This window comes from Eulemur rufifrons, chromosome 18, assembly GCF_041146395.1.
Source record: "Eulemur rufifrons isolate Redbay chromosome 18, OSU_ERuf_1, whole genome shotgun sequence".
Taxonomy (NCBI): Eukaryota; Metazoa; Chordata; class Mammalia; order Primates; family Lemuridae; genus Eulemur; species Eulemur rufifrons.
The window spans coordinates 16,819,166-16,833,142 of record NC_091000.1 but is presented as its reverse complement, the minus strand read 5'-3'; the positions used below and the strand labels follow the sequence as shown (position 1 = coordinate 16,833,142).

At 35.4% G+C, this 13,977-nt stretch overlaps 1 protein-coding gene across 3 annotated transcripts in view; it reads right to left on the bottom strand.

Moving 5' to 3' along the window:
* Positions 1–13,977, bottom strand: part of ADAD1 (adenosine deaminase domain containing 1) — a 38,677-nt gene that overhangs the window by 17,266 nt on the left and 7,434 nt on the right. For 2 of the 3 annotated variants that reach the window (XM_069493331.1, XM_069493329.1), the window contains 4 exons: positions 10,130–10,198; positions 6,693–6,818; positions 2,017–2,140; positions 524–694 (listed from right to left, as the gene is read on the bottom strand). In XM_069493331.1, coding sequence (XP_069349432.1) covers positions 524–694; positions 2,017–2,140; positions 6,693–6,818; positions 10,130–10,198 — 490 coding nt within the window. The remainder of the gene's footprint in view (positions 1–523; positions 695–2,016; positions 2,141–6,692; positions 6,819–10,129; positions 10,199–13,977) is intronic. The other variant, XM_069493330.1, reaches the window with a different exon arrangement.

Genomic DNA, 13,977 nt, shown 5'->3' with positions numbered 1-13,977 from the left:
CATGTTCCTAAAGTTTATGAGGTCTTAAAAATAGAAAGGACTAGATGATGTTAAATGGTACAGAAAAGAAAGTGGTGAAGTACATAGCATTTTTATGTATGGGCTGGATATGCCTTATCTGAAATGCTTGGGATCAGAAGTGTTTCATATTTTGGATTTTTCAGATTGTGGAATATTTGCTTTATACTTACTGGCTGAGTAACCCAAATACGAAAATTGGAAATCCAAAATGTTCCGATAAGCATTTGAGTATCATGTTGGTGCTCAAAAAGTTTTTAATTTTGGAACATTTCTGATTTCAGATTTCCAGATTTGGGATTCTAAACCTGTAGCAGTAATAGATCAGACTGAGTGGAGAGAAGTGAGAAAGGATTTGTGGCATCCTGCAGGCCACAAATAACAACTCAAGACTAGAGGGAAAATATGGATAATTAGAATTTACCCATTCTATTTGCTGTAGGGATTCAGAATATATGGCAAGTCCATCCCACTTGCTTTTAAAAATAACTTCCATAATACTTACAACTGTGACTTAATCTGGGCTGATCCTTTTGGCAACTGGTTCATATAGAGGTAAATGTTGATACTCTGTTTAAGAGTGAGTAGATCAGAAGCTGGTTCCGTGCAAAATATTGATTTTTCCATCATAGCAGGATTTTTACTGTAGAAGAGTAGAAGCTGTCTATAAAAGTACCTAAAATAAATGTTATAACGTTATCAAGTAATAAAATTTATAAAAGATATATCTTGATGATCATATCCATATGTGCCATGAACAATGTCCCTGTATGTCAACATTTTTGATAAGAACTCCTAAAATAATCTTAGCCTTATTTAATGAAAAATTAAGTCCCTTAAGAAGTCCTCAATTGGAGCCTAGTCTGCTCTGTAACCTGCCTTACAACACCATTCCCTGACTACCACTGCACTTCCATTTCACATTTGAGTCTTCAACTATCATATTCTGCAAAAGACCCATTTCTCTACTGATTCCTCCCTTCTTCCTCAGACAGTTTTGTTACCAGCCTCCCAGGTGAAGAGCCAATTTTTTGCCTTTCTTCTATTTTTCCTTCCCTACCCAAATAAACTATTACTACTACTACTACTACTACTACTATAACAAAACTATAGTTCCTGCTCCTTAATGGTTTTAAAGAAAAAGCACAGGAACAATACAGTGATAACCAAATGTCTTAAGTTGGTTTTAAACTACCACAGCAAAGAAAACACTGACAAAAAAGAATGCAGAGATTAAACAAGAACAGAACACTAATAACTGTTGAAGCTGAATTTATTATCCCATTCTCCCTTGTGCATGTTTGCAAATTTCCATAACAAAAAGTTTGATAAAAATTAGGTTCAATGCTTAAAAGAACTAAAGCTGGTGGACAGTATGGGAGGTAACATTCATTTCCTACTTTTCATATTTTCATATAAAAGGACTTCAAATTCCTGCCTCTCTCCTCCACTTGCTATTCACTCTGCTTAAATAAAGAGCAGAGGGACTAGAGTGACTGACGAGTTTGGAAAGAGAAACTAGGCATGCTCACCTCAGCCCCTTCCTCTCTCTGAGATCTGCCAGCCTCAAGAATATTTATTCTACATTCAGCTATATGGTAAAGTTTGCATGAACCAGTTGGTTTCTGGTGCTGGATAAGTATGGCTAATTCAGGGGTGAAATAAAACCAAGCCTACTAAAGCTATACTTTCCAATAACTTTAGTCACTAAAAAAATATGTTATTTTTATCTTTTTAAAAAGATTGGAGGGCTCTTAAAGCCTAAGTTCACAGGGTCTTAATAATGAAAGCCTCTAGAATCCAAAGACTAGATAGTGGAGTTACTATGATAACGTTTCCAAAGGTGACATGGAAATAATCAAATGACTTAGATAAGAGAATGTCACATCCTTGGCTCAATGATTCATAAAATTCCATTTATAAATAAAGACTTTTATATGAAGTTACTTTGGGCTGAAAGTATTAATATTTGATGGCATTAAATATACGTTACCTTACCTAAGGAGAGACCTTCTTGCTGTAACAACAGCATGAGTGTCATGCAACACTCTTCCATTTGGCTTAATGCACTGGCTATAATTGTATTCACCTGTGCCTATAGCTACAACTTCATGATGTCCAGCTGAAAGAAAAAGGTGAACAGTAGCCGGTTAATTTAATCTCCTTCTTCCCTATGTTCAGCCCTCACCTCTATCCCATCATTTTTAATTAAATAAAATATATTGACCAAAGGATGGAAAAATAATTCCACAATTTCAAATTAAGAGTCTTAAAAGAAGCAAAATTTAAAAAGTAGTATCCCTCACACCTGTAATCCTAGCACTCTGGGAGGCTGAAGCAGGAGCATGGCTTGAGGTAAGGAGTTCAGGACCAGCCTGACCAAGAGTGAGACCTCTATTCTCTACTAAAAATAGAAAAAATTAGCTGGGCATGGTGCCTGTAGTCCTAGCTACTCAGGAGGCTGAGGCAGGAGAATCGCTTGAGCCCAGGAGTTTGAGGTTGCAGTGAGCTACGATGATGCCATTGTACTACTCTATCATGGGTGACAGAGGGAGAACTCTGTCTCAAAAGAAAAAAAAAAAAAGTAGTATCCCAATTAAAAAGACAGAAGTCTTATGACACAAAATCTAAATTTTTACCACAATCAATAGAATACCCAAATATCCCTGACTTTTAAATATGCATCTATTTCTTCTACATCTAGATTTATTTGACTTTCTAAGAGACCTCGCCATTCTACTTGTCTTAAATGTCTATACACAATACCTCTAATTTTTCTTAATCCACTCACTCTATATAAACCAAATTATTTTTCTCTGTTCCATTGACACTGTTTTCTTGAACAAACAAGAACCTTATGCTTTTTCCCAGTGGCTTTGCTCCATTCCCATTTTGCTACAACCCACTTGAAACCTCCTTGAAATTCTGGACTTCAAAAATACACAATTCAAATTGGCAGTCCTTTTTCTTCTTATATCTTAATTATGAGGAATTTCTATTGCCTACTGACTAGGTCCCTTTTTTTAACCTATAAATATTCCCCTCTGAATATCTTCCTCATTCTATCTTTTACTTCTATGTTGATGAGATCAGAAAATCTCGAGTCTAGTCCTTCAAACAAAATTCAGTTTTATATCTGCAATTACCTAAAGGAATTTCACTAATTCTATAAGAATCGCTGAGGTTTTACTGAGTACCAGGCACTGAAGTAGATGCTAGGAATAAAATGTTGAGCAAGACATGCCCTCATGAAGCTTCTATTGGGGAGACAAAAAAGACTAAACAAGCATGGTGGCATGCTACTGTAGTCCCAGTTATTCAGGAGGCTGAGGGGAAGATCACTTGAGGCTAGGAGTTTGAGAAAAAGACTAAACAAACCTCAAATTGTGGTAAATGCTTTGAAGGAAATAAACATGAGGCTGATGTGAAGAATAACGAGAGCAAAGGTCACCTCATACAGACTAGTTACAGAATCCCTCCCTAAGAAGCTGAAATTTCTCACCATGAGTGAAAGGGTATTCTAGTCAAAAGAAATAATATGTGCACACCACCCTGGGCGGAGAGAGAAGAACAGGGTAGCTGCTCCAGTAAGTAGGGTAAAGGGAATGGTATAAGATGAAGTTAGAGAAAAAGACATCATATACCTTGCTAAAGAGTTTGTGGATTTTACCTAAGAGCTATGGAGAAGCTACTGAAGCAAAAACCATGCAAATTACAACTCAATATCACTCCTTTATGCACAGCAAAGGGAATAACAAAATGAAAAGACAACCTACAAAATAGAAGAAAATATCTGCAAACCATATATCCAGTAGGAGGTTAATATCCAAAATATATAAGTAACTCCCACAACTCAACAGTAAAAAAAAAAAAAAAAAAAAAAAAAAAAAATTTGATTAAAACATGAGTGAAGGACCTGGACCTTAATAGACATTTTTTCCAAAGAAGACTTACAAACAGGTGCTCAACATTACTAATTGTCAGAAAAATGCAAATCAAAACCACAATGAGATATCATTGACTATCAAACAGTCAAAATGCAGTAAATTTTGGCGAGAATGCAGACAAAAAGGTAACCCTGTGTTGGTAGTAGGAATGTAAATTTGTACAGACATTATGGAAAACAGTATGAAGACTTCTTAAAAAATAAAAATATAATGGCCACATGATCTAGCAATCCTGCTTCTGGGTATACATCCAAAGGAAATGAAATTAAGATCAAAAGAGATATCTGAACTCCCATGTTCACTGCAGCATTATTCACAATAGCCAAGGTATAGAAACCACGTTAAGTGTCTCAACAGATAAATGGATAAAGTGAGCACGTAACAAAATTCACTGGATTCTGCAACATGCAGGCAGTGGGTAGCCTCGACAAGAACTTTTCCAAGAAGCAGTTGAGAAAAAAAAGCTAAACTGGAGTAAAGAGTAGATACAGTGGCTATAAACAGCTTCTTGATGAAGTAAGGTCAAGTAAATAATGACTTTGGATTTAGGTGGGAAGGTGCAATGGGTTTAAAGGAAGTTTCTTTATTTTTAGGATGAAAGTTTGGGAAACCAGGCTTTCCAGAATACTGAAGAGATGAAAGCAAAGATATATTATTCAGGGACACTTGGGTATGGACTCTGTTTTCATTCCTAGGGTACAGATGTGATCCTGTTAATGCTAAATTTGACTCAATAACCAGGTCTGTGAACCTTCCCTTGAATAAAATTATATACTGTAAGTTCTGGAATGGTGATGAAGCTCTGATTTATAAAGAGCAACAGCACAGCCAAGAACTCAGCTTCTTTCTGGATTCTGTAACTTGACCTGCAATGCTTCAGGGAGATATTCGTTTGATAATGCAAGAAAAAGGAGATAACCAAAAGATGTGAGCAGGAATGGAATCAGAACTTAAGTGAAACAATTAGCCTGTAAGAGGAGGCTAATTCTTCCTCTACTGTCACAACAGACAAGATGTGGCAGGGGAGAAAAGGACATTTGGATTTGATAGCTTCTTACAGACCCAGTGAAAAATAATGAGGCAAGGTGTCTAAGAATACATTTTAAGTATGTATTGATTGTGGGAGTTACTCCAGGAATGTTCACTTGATTTCACTATAATTTCCCATCCCATATTCATACTCATAATTTCTAAAACTACATTTATTATTTTCATCCATGCTTTTCTCCACCAAACTTCACACCAGCTTCTAGATTCCTTGTGTATATGGAAACACTACTCCTATGTAAATGTGAAATGATGCTATTATTTTTTATTCATCTCATTTCACCTATCATTTATTGTCAACTTCATCTTATCACATTAATTTTTCCCCCTTCCTGTTCATGTCCATCTTGACTCCAATTTAGGCACTCCATCTCAACCACTTAAGTTGTCATTCCATAATTCAGGTTCAACCCCTGTAATCTTTTCGAAAAATTGTTGTCAATTATCGTTTCATTTATCTTAATCACTGCAAATGAAATTTATTAAGCCAAATGCTAAGTACCATGCTAAATATTTTATTTACATTATCATATCTAATCCTAACAACTCCATTAAGTAGGGATTGTTGTTATTTCTCTCTATTTTAACAAATAAGATGAAAATTAAGGCATACAGATGTCAAGTATGTAACTTGCTCCAAGTAATTTAAGGAGCAGAGCCAAGTCTGATGTTAATCCTCCTAACAACTACAGCACAATGTCTAACCCTGTTTAAAATCTTTCACAGATTACTGGTTTTATTATTACATAAATCTAACCTTTGACTAGCTTTTAAGTCACTCCATAATCTGGTACTATTTTATCAATCTAACTGTATTTTGTATTACTCCTGTGCATAGCCTGCGTAGGAGCAATAAATTTACCTCATTGTCCCATAAACAGTTTTCCCATTGCTGCTCTCTTCCATCATGCCTTTCCCTCCCCCAAAATGTCTTCCCTTTCCTGTATTTATCCAAACTTTGGCAACCTTTAAAGTTTCAGCTTAAGTCTCACTTTTTCCATAACATTTTAAGCCTATCATTTCTCTTCTATCTATGAATTCTCATACATTTTTGCATTAGAGAAAACAATTTTTAATTTTTATCATCTTATACTTTCAACCAGTGTATGTATCTTTTCTTCCCACCTAGATCACAATAACTCCTTAAGAACAGGAACCAAATTTCAAATTGTTTTTGTATCATTTATAATATGTAATTCAGAGATGAATACAAGGCTCAAACATTTAACTAAGGATCAAGCCAGAACATTAAAAAGTAAACAAAAGATAAAAATGTAGTTAGAATCATTATAATGTCTACAAGAATATGATTTTCCATATTTTAATATTCTCTTACTTGAAAATGAAGAAAAGATACTAATTTTTATAGCCACCCTCTCAATGTTTGTTATAATGAGGATTAGATTTCAGGAGGATAGTAGTACTACCAGGGTTAAGGTTTAAAACGTTAGGCCTTTTACCATTCTGCAGTTCTCTATTGGTTTCTGGTCAGTGTACTTTATATCTCTACCTTTGAGAACCTTTGTGTTTAATGACCCACACCTACTAGAAAAAGTCACTTCAATGCAAGACCACTGAGAATGGAGCAAAGATAGTCAACTAAAATTAACAGAGTATAATTCAGACCATTAAGATATTGGTTTTTCTACAAAATAACACATTCCAAATATTGGGACTTACCTCTTTCAATTATAAAAGCAGCCAATGAATTACTACATTTCAGATATTCTGAATGATTAGAAATTAGTTGATTAAATGTTTCTTTTACAATCTGTGAAATCTTTGCATACTGAATATGTCTCCCTTCTAGAAAAAAATAATCAAAATATTAATTTGAAGAACACTGTGCTTTCTCCCAGAGATGTCTTATTATTCTTATTACAAAATTATAATCAAGTTAGTTAATAATTTATAGTCATATGTAAACAAATTTATATTTTATGTCATGATTGAGATTTTAAAGTATTCAATTCTAAAAGAACATAAGTTATTGAGCCGTTTTGGATAACTTCTTATAAATAGATGTGTCAGTATTACATATTACAGGACGACTGATTTGTATTTGTAAAGTTTAATCTGACAAGATATTCAAAAGTCACACAGGACACAAGACAATTCTTTGTTCTTTGTTGCATAATAGGACTGTCCCACACATTGCAAGATGACCAGCATCCCACTGAATGCCAGTAATCCTCCCCAATCATTGTGACAATCAAAATACACTCCCTTATTAACCTGCCCCACAGAACCACTACAAACCACTAAGCATTTAGACTCTTCACATAGTACCATGGTACCACTAAAAAAGTTCCAAACTTTGAAAGAGAACGAAGATCATTCTAAGTAACTGGGATTACCATAGAACAGTTTATTACCAAGAATATACATCAAAAGTTACAATGGATTCTTTTTTTTTTTTTTTAAACACGACAGCATTTGAGATTCTAGAGTAGGGCCCTAGCAATCTGTTGCTTTGTTTATAAATGATTGTGTATCCCTCGTGAAGAATCATTGTTCTACAGAATGAGGTTAATACACTTAAATACAGTGTTTCTCAAAGTGTGGTTGAAAACCACTGATGGTTCCTGATCTTTCATGGTGGTTGCTGGTAGTCTATCAAGAGGTTTGCAGTCCATTTAATATTTTCAGAGGGAAAAAAAAAAATCAATGAAACAATTTTGCTCTCACGCATAGTGTATATTTTAAATGTATAACTAATTATAATTTTTATAGAAATTCTTTTTATCTGCTTAATGATTACTTTCTAAAAGGTACATTAATGCTAAAAGTATGACATTAGTCTCAGCTAATATACAACTCATTTCAGTTAGCTCATTTACATGTTCTTGTAACCCCATTAAACTTGTACTTTTCTATAATTACAAAATGAAGCTCTCAGAGAAAGCAGAATGCACTACTGGCTTTGTTTATCATCAAAAACTCATGATACAGGAGAAAAATTTTCTACTCAATGATTTCTTTATATTTAATTTTGAAACAAATTATACATTCAGAAGTTTCCCTCTCCGGATGCAATCACTGTTATCAATTTCTTACGGCTATTTTGAGAAACAATTTATAAACATACATTACTGTAAAAAATAAAAAGTGGAGCATGCTAAACACTACTTTTTATATTTACTTGGTCTTGGACATCAAAGGTGGACATTAATCCTAGTTCATTCTTCCCACTGGTTTCATAGAATGAATGTACTATAATTTATTTAATAATGTCCTCTACAGTTAAGCAATTATTTTGTGTTATGCTACAGAATAAAAAAGTACACTGCAATTAGTGCTGACAGAACTAATCTTGACATATATGTGACAAGAAAATGTTCTGCTGTGGAATATCATAAAGAACATGTGGGAATAAACCACATACAGATAGTACCTCTTGATCTTAGTTTAATACTGACAGAAATAATGAATATTGTGAATATAATCAAATCTTACTAAATGTGTCTTTTCTTGTGTGTAAGGAATGAGGAACAAGTACAATATTGTTCTCCCTGCCCATGTGTGCTGGCTGTTGAGGGAATAGTCTCACAAACTATTGGAAATGAAGGATGAAATAAAAACATGACATGCGTAATGTCAGTTACCATTTCTTTGATTTCAAGTTGCTAATTTCAAGTGATCTTTGGTATTATGAGTAATCTGAATTCTTCAGAGATAAACAGCACTATTTTTAGTGAAGATATGGTTCAATTAGAAACATGCAGCAAAGTAGACAGGTTGTGAAATAGTGACTACCTCTACAACTGGTCCAAGCGGAAGCGTTCAGAAGATTTTTGTAGGTCTCAAATCTTTTTTCTTGAAAAGTTGTAACATCCAACTCTTGTTTTTACTTGTGAGTTTACAGAATGATATTTGCTCTCCTTTGTCTGACACATAAACCTGAGCCTACAAAACATGACTCTACTCTTTTTTTTTTTAACTACACAACCTTTCTTTACCACAGATTATCACCTGTTTTCCTGGGTAACAGCAATTTATATTATTTCTCAGTCCTTGTCCTGGGATTCTACCCCATTATTCATGAAAAATGTACACAGAGGCTGAAAGGATAGACAAAAGCCTCCTCGCATATTAGGAGATCACTGCTACAGGACTGATCCCTCTTGGCCCTTTTGTTCACCAATTATTACAACTATCAGGCCAGAGACTATATCTAACTATTGGTGGATTTTTGTCTTGAATGTGCCTATTTTCCCCGGTCTGGTCCTTTGACTGCATGCAAGCACACAAATGTACAAGCCTTAGAAAGACAATGGGAAACCAAGGTTGAACAGACATAAAATTTTTCAAATCCTAATCTCCAGGCCTGGAAAATGCAAAGGAAGAAAGGCTCCTTTTCTTCTTCGTTTTAATTTTACAAATACTCCAAACTTTCAAGTATGAAATGTGCCTACTATGTAGTCAATGTAGAAATTAAGAATATTCCATACTTTTCATAATCTAAAAGGAAAGGTACATAATAACTGCCATATCATGTTGAATGTGAAGAAGTGTCACAATAAAATAATAGTTACTATTTAGTGAGCATCTATTGTGTGCCAGGCACTGATCTAAGTATTTTACATGTATGAATTCATTTAATCCTCACAATAACCCTATGAGATAATCATTGCAATGACTATTTTATAAAGGGGGGAAAAAGGTACACAGAGAAGTAACTGGTCCTAGGTCACACAACTAGTACCTTCAACTGAAGTTGTGGCTTTCTTGGGCTTGAGTGACAAATAACTGCCATTAAAAGAAAGTGAATAGATTATCAGAAATGAATCCGTGAAATGACTACCAAGCATCAGAATGCCATTGTTTTCACTAATGAAAAGCCTACCAAAGCAAAGAATTCTCAAAGAAGCAGATATGTGAAATTGATGAACCATCTCTTTTTGGGGGGGGGGGAACCTTTCTTCAAGTTTTCTTCTTCATTCCTTATTTCTCTCATTTTTAGCATATAGAAGGAAATTCTCCTCTTTGTAGACATGTGAAAGGTTCAAATGATAAAATGTTAATGTATATTTTCATACCTATGCATATTTTAATTATGTTACAATTTGTAATTGGGTTACTCTTCTAAAATAGAACATCATGAAGGACTTTCCTACCATAATGTACTTTTGAAACATATGCCGGTTCAGGTGGAACAACAGGTTCTGCAGGGATAGGAGGAGGACCTGTAAGTAAAACAAAAATAATATAAGGAAACATGAATGAAACAGCAATCCAAAAATGATTATTTTTTTCTGTATATTTCTGTCAATTGTAAGCCATCAAGTTTCCGGGTTTCCTAATCTTACACTATTATATAGCTTGCATTTTAATAGATGCAACATGCTGAAAAGCAGCTAAAGTGAAGTTCTACCTTAGATTCTTATAAACAATTTTATATTTACAATACTATATAAAATATTTAAAATTAATGTATTAAAAATTAGTAACTAAAAAAACAACATTTTAACACTATTTTGCTATTTTATTTTTCTAAAGAAATGCTATGTCCAAAGTTTTTGATGCTTGTAGTCCCATTCTTTGCAACTGCTTTCCAATTTGGTCCCCCAAAGTTAGGGAATATAGAAAAAACAAGAAAAGAACATTACACTAAACCAGAGGACAAAAGAGATCAGGAAAGCTTAAATGAAGAGGCTTTAGAAGCCAAGGTATCAACTAGTCAGTGTGGAAAGCAATAAGGAGATACCTTAAACAGATACAAGTAGACCTACCATTTGATCCAGCAATCCCATTATTGGGCATCTACCCAGAAGAACAAAAGTCATTCTATAAAAAAGACACCTGCACCCGAATGTTTATAGCAGCACAATTCACAATCGCAAAGATGTGGAAACCACCCAAATGCCCATCGATTCATGAATGGATTAGCAAAATGTGGTATATGTATACCATGGAATATTACTCAGCTATTAGAAATAATGGCGATATGGCATCTCTTTGGTTCTCCTGGAGAGAGCTGGAACCCATTCTATTAAGTGAAGTATCTCAAGAATGGAAAAATAAGCACCACATGTACTCACCAGCAAACTGGTTTCCCTGAGTGCACATTTGGGAATAACACCAATTGGGTATCGGACAGAGGTCGGGGCTGGGTGGAAGGGATGGGTGTATACCTACTTGTTGAGTGCGATGCACACTGCCTGGGGAATGGACACGCTTGAAGTTCTGACTGGGAGGGGATGGGGTGGGGAGAGGGGAGGGGTGCACACCTACATGATGAGTGTGATGTGCACTGTCTAGGGAATGGACACAACTGAAGTTCAGACTCTGGGGGATGGGGAGGCATGGACAATGTATATAGCCTGATTTTTTATACCCCCATAATGAGCTGAAAAACAAACAAAAAATAAAAATAAATAAATAAATGAATAAAAGAAAGACAAAGAAAGCAAATAGAACTGCTTCTCTGGACTTAAATTTTGAGTAAGATGGAAAACTGGTTGAATATATAGAAATGAACAAATAAAGTGATAATACCAGCTTAGGGCTCACATTGGTAAAGGAAATATTAACTCAAATTAGATATATACACTCTGGACTTTAGATAAGCAGAACTTTCAAAACTCAAAGATTTAATTCCATTTACTCAAGTAAGTATGGCTCAAGTGGAATGGAAGTTAAAGATACTAAATTCTGTTTATTATGTACAAATAATTTCAATAAGACTGTATAAGATGGTCTGCATTTTAAAATGCCATGTACAAACAGCCAAAATAATCTTGCAAAAGGAGAACAAACTTGGAGGACTCACACTTCCCAATTACAAAACTTACTCCAAAGCTTTAGTAATCAAAGCAGTGTGGTACTGGCATAATGATAGACACACAGATCAATGGAATAGAGAGTCCAGAAAGAAACCTGTGCATATATGGTCAAGTGATTCTTGGCAAAGGTTACAAGACCATTCAATAGGAAAAGGGCAATCTTTTCAACAAATGATGCTGGAAAAAATGTCTACCTGCATGCAAAAGAATGAAGTTGGACCCTTACCTAACACCATATATAAAAATTAACTCAAAATGGATCAAGGACCTAAACATAAGAGCTAAAAGTATAAAACCCTGGGAAGAAAACAGAGGAAAATCTTCACAACGTTGGATTTGGCAATGATTTCTTGGATATGACACCAAAGGCATATGCAACAAAAGAAAAAACAGACAAATCGGATTTCATCAAATTTAAAAACTTGTTGACTTTACCAACAGAGTAAAATGGCAGCCCACAGAATGGGAAAAAGTATTTGAAAATCACATATCTGACAAGGGTTTGACATCCAGAACGTACAGAGGACTTCTAAAACTCAACAACAAAAAATTAAACAACTGATTGCAAAATGCGCAAAGGACCTAGACATTTACCTAAAGAAGATACAGAAAAGGCTAACAGGCACGTGAAAAGATGCTCAACATCACTAATCGTTATGGAAATATAAATAAAAACCACAATGAGATACTACCTCACATCCATTAGGATGGCTACTATCAAAAAAATAGGCTGGGCACAGTGGCTCATGCCTGTAAATCCTAGCACTTTAGGAGGCCCAGGCAGGAGGATCACTTGAGGCCAGGAGTTTGAGATCAGCCTGAGCAACAGCAGCAAGACCCAATCTCTACAAAAAAATAGAAAAAATTAGCAGGACATGGTGGCACACTCCTGTAGTATCAGCTACTTGGGAGGCTTAAGCAGGAGGATCACTTGAGCCCAGGAGTTTGAGGTTGCAGTGAGCTATGATGATGCCACTGCATTCTAGCCTGCGCAACAGAGTGAAACCCTGTCTCAAAAAAAATTAAAAAAAATCTCTTTGATAAGAGAAGGGGCACAGCTTTGGCGGGGTGTGGTGGCGCATTCCTATAATCATTGCACTTTGGGAGGCCAAGGTGAGAGGATGGCTTGAGCCCAGGAGACAAAAAATACCCAACCAAACAACAAAAAACAAAACCACCCAGAAAATAATTGTTGGTAGGGGTGTGGAGAAATTGGAACTTTTGTGTACCATAGATGGGAATGTAAAATGGTGCATGCAGCCATCATGGAAAACAGTATAGCAGTGACACAAATTGAAAAATTACCATATGATCCAGCAATTTCACTTCTTGGTAACACCAAGAATTAAAAGCAGGTGTTAAAGAGATACATACTTGTATACCTATGTTCATAGTAGCATTATCCATAATAGCCAAAGAGTAGAAGCAACCCAAGTGTTCATTGACAGGTAAATGGATAAACACAATATGGAATTTATACACAATGGAATATCTATCATTCATCCTTTAACATGAAGGAAATTCTGACACATGCTACAACATAGATGAATCTTGAGGACATTATCTTAAGTAAAGTAAGACAGTCACAAAAAAACAAAAACTGTATTGATTCTAACTTTTATGACATACCTAGAATACTCAAATTCACAGAGACCATAAGTAGAATGGTGGTTGCCATGGGCTTGGGGGAAAGAAAAATGGGGAGTTGTTATATGGTATAGAATTTCAGTTTTGCAAAATAAAAAAGAGTTCTAGGTATTGTTTGCACAACAGAGTCAACGTACTTAACACTATTGAACTATACACTTAAAATGGTTAAGATGGTAAATTTTGGGCCGGGCGTGGTGGCTCACGCCTGTAATCCTAGCACTCTGGGAGGCCGAGGCGGGTGGATCGCTTGAGGTCAGGAGTTCAAGACCAGCCTGAGCAAGAGCGAGACCCCGTCTCTACTAAAAATAGAAAGAAATTATACGGCCAACTAAAAATCTATATAGAAAAAATTAGCCGGGCATGGTGGCTCATGCCTGTAGTCCCAGCTACTCGGGAGGCTGAGGCAGTAGGATTGCTTAAGCCCAGGAGTTTGAGGTTGCTGTGAGCTAGGCTGACGCCACGGCACTCATTCTAGCCAGGGCAACAAAGCGACACTCTGTCTCAAAAAAAAAAAAAAAAAAAAAAAAAAA